The sequence below is a fragment of the Protobothrops mucrosquamatus genome, unplaced genomic scaffold (genome assembly GCF_001527695.2).
Source record: "Protobothrops mucrosquamatus isolate PMUCROS unplaced genomic scaffold, P.Mucros_1.0 scaffold4063, whole genome shotgun sequence".
In the NCBI taxonomy this organism is placed as follows: Eukaryota; Metazoa; Chordata; class Lepidosauria; order Squamata; family Viperidae; genus Protobothrops; species Protobothrops mucrosquamatus.
In genome coordinates, this window is record NW_015389994.1 from 7606 (window position 1) to 16679 (window position 9074).

The window sequence follows — 9074 nt, forward strand, 5'->3', positions numbered from 1 at the left end:
CAGGTGTGATCTACCTTTATTTTCCCCCGTAACTATAGTATTTTGCCAAATTCCCTTGACGTGAAATTTCTGTTCAGAGCCACTAGATGGCACTGCAACCCCACGTTTGAGAAATGAGCTCCTGGTAGCAAAAATATAGAATAGCAGAGTTGGAGGGAACTTTGGAGGTCATCTAGTCTAACCCACAATCAGTACTTCATATCTCTATCACATGAAACTTCTTTTGATGTTGTTCAGAACTGCTTCAGCAGCAAAAAGGCACGTAGCCTGTAGACCCCAATCCGGCTGTTGTGATTTCCTTTGATGATGGTTAAAATGAAGATGTGTATTTCACCTGTACCTATAGTATTTTGCCAGATTGCCTTGATGTGACATTTCCATTCAAAACCACTAGATGGCACTGCAACCCCACATTTGAGAAATGAGCTCCTGGTAGCAAAAATATAGAATAGCAGAGTTGGAGGGCACTTTGGAGGTCATCTAGTCCAACACTTGCTCAGGCAGGAAACCATATACCATTCCAGATAAATGGTTGCCCGGTCTCTTATTGAAAATGTCCAGTGATGGAATACCCACCATGTCTGTACAGAAATTCTTCCATTGGACCTCAACTCCCAGAATTCCTCAGCCAGACTTATGATCTTCAATTCCCAGAATTCCTCAGCCAGCCATGAAGTCATGGAGGTGAAATTCATGAGGCTGGCTGAGGAATTCTGGGAGTTGAGTCTCCAACCTTGGCAACTTGTGGACTTCAACTCCCAGAATTCCTCAGCCAGGCTTGTGAATTTCAATTCCATGATTTCATTGGCTGGCTGAGGAAGTCCATAAATCTGGTTGAGGAATTCTGGGAATTAAGAGTCCACCAGTCTGCCTTAGCAATTCTAGGAGTTGAAGTCCACAAGTCTGGCTGAGGAATTCTGGGAGTTGAAGTCCACATCAAGTCTCAAGGTTGCCAGGTTTGGCAGCTTTGGTTGACTGGCTGAGGAATTCTGGGAGTTGAAGTCCATATGTCTTCATGTTGCCCAGTTTGGAGACCCCTGGTATAAATGGAGGAGCATTTTGTCAAATTCAGGTGGCTGAGGAATTCTGGGAGTTGAAGTCCACAAGTCATAAAAGGGCCACGTTTGAAGACCCCCTGCTTGTGGATTGTGCATTTTCACTTCCAAGGAAAACCACATAGATCCTAACTCGTGTCCTTTAGGAAAAATAATTGCAGAGCTGGTGGTGGGGAAAACAGCTAGTTGCGGTTTCCAATAATATAATGAGTAACTCAGCTGCCAATGGAGGTTTCCAGCAGAATGACATTTCGGAAACCCCATCCTCTGTGCCCCGATAACAGGTAACAACAGTCATAAAAATGCCAGTTAATGTTGTTAATGTTCCTGGCTCCCAAGTTAGCAGAGTCTTGCAGCTTTCTGTTAAATATGCGGACAGGATAAATGACCTTTGGTTGGTAACATCATGCGTCACGTAAAGTATCCGAGTTTCCTTTTTTTGGTTATGTGCGGAGAACGCCAAGGATGGGGGCAATGCAGCCCATCTCAAAAGCTTCTCCTTTGCTCCCCAGCCAAAGTAGCTTGAGTGCAAAAGCTCAGTTGTGTCTTATTTTTAGAAAGAAAGAAGAAAGAAAGAAGAGGAAGGAAGGAAGGAAGGAAGGAAGGAAGGAAGGAAGGAAGGAGAAAGAGAAGGAAGGAAAGAAGAAAGAAGGAAAGAAAGAAAGGAAGGAAGGAAGGAAGGAAGGAAGGAAGGAAGGAAGGAAGGAAGGAAGAAACAAGAGGAAGGAAGGAAGAAAGGAAGGAAGGAGAAAGAGAAGGAAGGAAAGAAGAAAGAAAGAAAGAAAGAAAGAAAGAAAAAAAGAAAGAAAGAAAGAAAGAAAGAAAGAAGTGGAGGAAGGGGGAGGGAAGAAAGGAAGGTAAGAAGGAAGGAAGGAAAGAAGGAATCATACCCCAAGAAAAAAATTAAAGTTGCTGCTTTAATTCTGAGTGAAATTGGTGTTTTGAATCAAAACTGATCCGCATCCATTTAATACGTAAATACACACACACACACACACACACACACACACACACACACACCTACAATTGCACTCTTATTCCAACACAACCCTGATTTTGCACACAAACAACACAGCCCTGGGGCAGAAAGAAACCAGCAATGTGTTTAAAAGTAAACTTGTGCTTTTATTTATTAATTAAAAAAAATTACAATCAGACACCATCCTGTTGTATTTCAGAAAGCATGGGCTTCTATTTTTTTTTTAAAAAAGGACACAAATTTAGCTTATTATTATAATCTTCCCTTTTTTCCCCATTTATATTAATAATATTAATTTTTTAGGCTGAACTGTTTTACTCCCACACCCTCTGGTCTTCCTGGTACTGAGAAATGGATGGATGGATGGATGGATAGATGGAGGTGAGGAGAGACTCCAGAGAGTGAACTAACGGTTTGGAATGAAACATGATTTTTTTTTTTGTCTGTTGATGTGAAAACATATGGTTTGTTAAGCGAGAAAAAGAAAGAAAGAAAGAGAAAGAAGAGAAAGAAAGAAGAGAAAGAGAAAGAGAAAGAGAAAGGAAAGAAAAAAGGAAGGAAGGAGACAGGAATGAGAGAAGGAAGGAAGGGATATGGAGGAAGGAAGGAGACAGGAATGAGAGAAGGAAGAAAGGAAGGAGACAGGAATGAGAGAAGAAAGAAAGGAAGGAAGACAGGAATGAGAGGAAGGGATATGGAGGAAGGAAGGAGACAGGAATGAGAGAAGGAAGAAAGGAAGGGATATGAAAGAAAGAAAGGAAGGAAGGAAGGAAGGAAGGAAAGGAAGGAAGAAGGAAGGAAGGAAGGAAGGAAAGAAAGAAAGAAAGTCCTTCATTTCCCCAGCTTCAGCTACTGTTCCTCTGAGCCACCAAGTTTCAAGTCAACAAAAAGCCCACTGAGAAAAACAAAAAGTCCTGTGAAGAAATAGTTCCTTCCCTCCCTCCCCTTCCAAGATTATCTTCTTTGGTGCAAAGAAAGCCATCTATGGACAAGGAAAAAGAACGCTCCAACGAGCATGCCACGTTTCGAACAAGGCCTTCCCACCCCACACCCCACACCCCATACCCCAAAAAATAAGAACTGGTCAAAGGGAGCCCCAGAGTAAGCGCTCACAACAACACGGATGCTTTGGTACACGTTCCCAGCTTCGTCGCCAATCGCTCTCTCTTCTCAATTTTTTTTCTGGGTGGGGTGGGGAGAAAGGCTCTATTTTTTTCCCCCACCCTTTTTGTTCTGGTTTTTTTTTTTTTTCCCCCTCGGTCAATGCCAAAAAAGAAAAAGAAAAAGAAGAAGAAGAAAAAAAGATCCTTTATGCTCTCTTCTGCCTTCCTTCTAAGTTCCTAAAACTGGAAGGTCGGACTTTCATCTCCGCAAAGGCAATCGAATGCTCGTGGCCTTTCCAGTGGAACCAGTTGACGCCCTGCAAAAAAAGACAGAAAGCCATGCTGTGAACTCCGAGGAAGGGAGGCGATGTGGATATTTTTGCAAATAGCCGACTAATTGTATTTTAATTTGGTTCATCAATGAAGGAGAATCTCTTCTCTTCTCTTCTCTTCTCTTCTCTTCTCTTCTCTTCTCTTCTCTTCTCTTCTCCTCTCCTCTCCTCTCCTCTCCTCTCCTACTCTACTCTACTCCTACTCTACTCTACTCTACTCTACTCTACTCTTCTGTTCTGTTCTAATCTAATCTAATCTAATCTAATCTAATCTAATCTAATCTAATCTAATCTAATCTAATCTAATCTAATCTTCTATGCTAATGGAGGCCAATTGACTCAACCAGAACTACTTACCTGGCTGTGGCTGTTGTCTCCGTACCGACCCATAAGGTTGACCCGATGGCAGTTTTTGTACCAGAACGCCCCTTTGTACGATAAGGCACAATTTGTGATGGCGGAGTCGTGGTCCTTGTCAAAGGTGGAGAACGCTCGTACGTTGTGGTAACTCATGGAATCACCTAGAGGATGGGAAGAGGGGAATAGTTTTGACACGTAAATAAGGATAGTCGTATTACTGTTCAGGATTATTATTACTATTATGGCCACGGAGCACCGGATTTTCAGTACAAAAGACAGAAGCAGCTAGCCAAAGAGAGTATTTGCAGCTCAGGGTTTCCTGCAGATGTTTCATGACCCAACTAGGTAACATCACCAGTGTTAGAAGGGAATGGGGTTTGCAGAAGGGAGGAAGAGGAGGAGGAGGAGGAGGAGGAGGAGGAGGAGGAGGAGGAGGAAGAAGAAGAAGAAGAAGAAGAAGAAGAAGAAGAAGAAGAAGAAGAAGAAGAAGAAGAAGAAGAAGAAGAAGAAGAAGATGATGATGATGATGATGATGATGATGATGATTATACGGTTCTGGGAGCTCTCTGAGCATGATTGTTTTCTTGCAGATGTTTCATGACCCAACTAGGTAACATCATCATCATCAGTGCTAGAAGGGTTTGTAGGGAGGAAGAGGAGGAGAAAGAGAAGGAGGAGGAGGAGGAGGTGGAGGAGGAGGAGGAGGAGGACTGTGGGGTCTTCGATGCTCTCTGGGCTGGGTGGTTTTCTTGCAGATGTTTCATGACCCAACTAGGTAACATCACCAATGCTAATGATGCACTGGTGGGACACTGATGATATGACCTAGTTTGGGTCGTGAAACATCAGCAAGAAAACCACCAAACTCAGAGAGCACCAAGGACTCCACAGTCCTCCTCCTCACAAACCTAACTCTCTTCCAGCACTGACGATGTTACCGAGTTGGGTCATGAAACGTCAGCAAGAAAACCACCCAGCTCAGAGAGCACCGAGGACCCCAGAGAAATGGCTGCCAATCCTACTTTTCACAAAACAAACAGAGGGAGCTACCTGCATTGCCACTGTAGCCATCTACTTTCAGCCGATAGCGTGTCCTGGCATCACCCACAGTAAACTTGTTGTAGAGAGCATAGGCAGTCTCTCCACGATCGCGCAGATCTACCCTCAGCTCATACGGGCCTTGGGAAGTGATTTTGTGAAGCTTGTCCAGCCCTGCGAAAACAAAAAGCCAACAGCTAAATGGTTGGAGATTGTCCAATGGCCATCTTTGTGTAACTTGCCTTCAACTCTTTAAGAGTTTTAGGAAAACACACATTTGAACTCAAACATTCATCTGACAGAGGTTTTTTTTAAAAAAACATTCATAATCTGCAATAGAACGGACTGCTCGTCGCAACCTTCACGGATCCATTGCCCAAAAAAAACGTGGCGTAATGTTTGTGTTTAAGTGGTGGCACAAACTATCTAACGAGTGTAGCTTAATCTATTGACCTTCATTGTAGTGGGTTTAGACCAGGGGTCTTCAAACTTGGCCCTTTTATGACTTGTGGACTTCAACTCCCAGAATTCCTCAGCCAGCTGAAATCCCCCCCCCCTGTGTTTATGGGGCCCACCAACATTTTGGACTTGATGTGTTATGGGTTTTAGTCTGCATAGCCACAGGTTAGAGATGAATGAAACTGTAATTGAATTATCTGCTTCCCATCCCCAGTTGATAACGGTTGATAACGTGGTTTTGGAAACGAGTAAGCTTGGTAGAAGTGACTTGATAGGAGTGACGTCACGGTGGGAAACCGTACTGGATGTTACCGTTCTAGCGAAGCCTACAGGAGTTTGAAGTCCTGCATATTCATTTAGCAGAACCAACAGATCCTGATGGACTCAGTAAACTTTGTAGCCACCTACCTAGCCAGAATTCATTGTTGGGATCTCCAAAACCACTCTCGTAAGTCCTCCAGTTCTGGTAGAAGTTTACTTCGCCATTCTGCCTCCTCAGAAAGACCTGGGGGAATCCCAATGCAAGTAGGGTCATTTTAGAGAACGGTAAACAGGATCTGAGCTGGACACTACCCAGCACAACTCCCTTAACCTTCCTTACTATGGGGTTGCTCTCTAAAGTCTTGCGAACGGTTAGGAAAGACATCCAAGGTGAGAAGCTAAGGTACGGCAGGAGTTCCTCTGAAGCATAGGAGAAGCTTCTGCCATTTCTTAGGTTTCTCCATGCACCGGTGCAAATCACACACACACACACAAACAAAAAAACCACTTTAAGAAGGGAGGAAGAAGCCAAAGAGAGAAATACAGTACGTACAATCCACCCGCCTCCGTCAGAACTCATGTCGCAGTACACTTCCAGGGGCTGAGACTGATTGCCGTTGAGATAAATGGTGTAGAGTCCAGAAGCGATTTCTCCATTCAGCAGAGCTTGGGAGCAGTCTCTGGGGAAAGGGTAGAGGAGTCCAGCTGCAGACAAGGGAAGGGAAGTCAGGATGTGTTGCCGAAGAGGACATGTGCCTCCTCCTCCTCTTTTACCTTCCCCTCCTTCTCATTCTCCTCCTCCTCCTCTTCATCCTCTTTTACCTTCCCCTCCTTCCCCTCCTCCTCTTTTACTTTCTCCTCCTTCTCCTCCTCCTCTTTTACTTTCTCCTCCTCCTCTTTTACTTTCTCCTCCTCCTTCTCCTCCTCCTCCTCCTCTTTTACCTTCTTCTCCTCCTCCTCCTCCTCCTTTTACCTTCTCCTCCTCTTTTACTTTTTCCTCCTTCTCCTTCTTCTCCTCCTTTTACCTTCTCCTCCTTCTCCTTCTCCTTTTACCTTCTCCTCCTTCTCCTCCTCCTCCTCTTTTACCTTCTCCTCCTTCTCTCCTCTTCCTCTTTTACCTTCTCCTCTTTTACTTTCTCCTCCTTCTCCTCCTTCTCCTCCTTTTACCTTCTCCTCCTTCTCCTTCTCCTTTTACCTTCTCCTCCTTCTCCTCCTCCTCCTCCTCTTTTACCTTCTCCTCCTTCTCTCCTCTTCCTCTTTTACCTTCTCCTCTTTTACTTTCTCCTCCTTCTCCTTCTCCTCCTCCTTTTACCTTCTTCTCCTTCTCCTCCTTTTACCTTCCCCTCCTCCTCCTCCTTTTACCTTCTCCTTCTCCCCCTCTTTTACCTTTCCCCCCTTCTCCCCCTCTTTTACCTTCCCCTCCTTTTCCTTCTCCTCCTCCTCTTTTACCTTCCCCTCCTCCTCCTCTTCTTTTACCTTCTCCTCCTCTTTTACCTTCTCCTCCTTCTCCTTCTCCTCCTCTTTTACCTTCTCCTTCTCCTCCCCTCCTCCTCCTCCTTCTCCCTATTGACGTTCTCTGTCTCTTCCCTCTCTTCACACAATCTTTGAATTACAACCATTAGGATTAAAAAAAGAAAGAAAGCTAGACCTGGGGGCTGTGGTCAGTGGAGGGGGTGTGGAATGCAGTTCTGTCCCTCCCAGCTTATTTCATTTTTTTCCCTGGCCCGTTATAAAACGGTGTTATGCTTCGCTGTCCTTTTGCAAAGAGTAATATATCATTCCAGATTTATGGCAATGGGGAAGGGGGGGATTTTCTTTGCATAATGTCTGCCTATGTCTTCCATGAGCACCAAATCATGCTTCCCGTACAACACAATAATCACAGAAAAGAAGGAATTGTATTCTATCACACCCCACTCCTTCAGAGGCTGCCAAGATTTTTGAATAGCAAATTTCATTTCATCTCATCTCATCATTTTCTATCTCCTTCTTTTCCTTCTTTTTTTTTGCTTTTAATTTATCCTTCTTCCTCTCCCTCCCCTCCCTAAATGGAATTGCCCTACGACTTTCTTTGGAAAAGCCCATCCCTTACTTGTGGTGAACGTGGTTTGGATGAAGTTGCTCTTCAACGTGTGGAACAGTGCCTGAAGATTTGCTGTGTACAAAGTGGATGAACTCAAGTCCACCAGGCTATAAGAAGTCGATTCGGGCCCCAGGACCACTTCCTGCCAGAGATATAAAAGTAGAAGACCAAGAAAGAATGAAGATGGACGCTGGTTGAATAATTCATACAACTTTAAGAAAACGGTTCCGAAGACTGATGAAATTCGGGCTGTAATTGTCTCCCAGCTTTACGTCATTCCCATCTTTGGATCTAGAGTAGAGTAGGGTAGGGTAGGGTAGGGTATGGTAGGGTAGGGTAGGGTAGGGTAGGGTAGAGTAGAATAGAATAGAATAGAATAGAATAGAATAGAATAGAATAGAATAGAATAACAGAGTTGGAAGGGACCTTGGAGGTCTTCTAGTCCAACCCCCTGCTCAGGCAGGAAACCCTATACCATTTCAGACAAATGGCTGTCCAATCTCTTCTTAAAAAACTTCCAGTGTTGGAGCATTCACAACTTCTGGAGGCAACTTGTTCGACTGATTAATTGTTCTAACTGTCAGGAAATTCCTCCTTAGTTCTAGGTTGCTTCTCCCTTTGATGAGTTTCCATCTGTTGCTTCTTGTCCTGCCTTCTGATGCTTTGGAGAATAGCTTGACTCCCTCTTCTTTGTGGCAACCCCTGAGATATTGGAACACTGCTATCATGTCATCCCTACTCCTTCTCTAGGAACAGTACTTGTCCAAAAATTTCACATGAATGTACCGTGTCCAAAACACTTCTGGTATGCCTGATTTAGCATGCCCATGACTTGTTGGAGCTTATCAAATACATAGATCTACCTCTATGAAAATGACTGCATTGAATTGATAGATGGACTATTTTCCAGCAGACCTGAACTTCTTACAAGTCCGTCTAAAATAAAAACGCCCTTGAGTTGAGTTTAACTTCCAATCCTTCCACCCATGCAGTTTTTTTCTTGACAACATCATGTCTTCCCTTTTGTCCCTTGACTTCCCAGTCTAGCCACTGGGAAATGGAAGAATAAGGAGAAAGTCCTTTAAATGCTACCAACAGAGCAGAGATGATGTTGCGTGTAAGAAAGGACCAATTCTGGACCTAAACCGTTACCTTGACTTTGCCATCAGCAGCTTCGTAGATCAGGAGGTAGCCTGTGATAGATGCCTGGGGTGGCTTCCACGAGAGCAGGGCTGTTTCAAACTGGACATCAGAAGCAGTCAGAGCTTTGGGAGCATCTGGACCTAATATTGTGAGACGGTTTACAGGAGTCAGCTTGATGGAACTCCATCAGCACAAATCTCTCATCTATCCATCCGTCCATCCATCCATCCATCCATCCATCCATCCATCCATCCATCCATC

The 9074-nt window shown here is 44.2% G+C and overlaps 1 protein-coding gene across 1 annotated transcript in view; it reads right to left on the reverse strand.

Annotated features, from left to right (window-relative positions):
- Window positions 1-3343: 3343 nt before the first annotated feature.
- The window catches only part of TNC (tenascin C), a 32138-nt gene continuing 26407 nt past the window's right edge, over window positions 3344-9074 (reverse strand). Inside the window, exons 19-25 of the mRNA XM_015827918.1 lie at window positions 8823-8953; window positions 7680-7812; window positions 6141-6292; window positions 5735-5831; window positions 4880-5041; window positions 3827-3990; window positions 3344-3454 (exon numbers count right to left, since the gene is read on the reverse strand). Of these exons, the coding sequence (XP_015683404.1) occupies window positions 3344-3454; window positions 3827-3990; window positions 4880-5041; window positions 5735-5831; window positions 6141-6292; window positions 7680-7812; window positions 8823-8953 (950 nt within the window). The remainder of the gene's footprint in view (window positions 3455-3826; window positions 3991-4879; window positions 5042-5734; window positions 5832-6140; window positions 6293-7679; window positions 7813-8822; window positions 8954-9074) is intronic.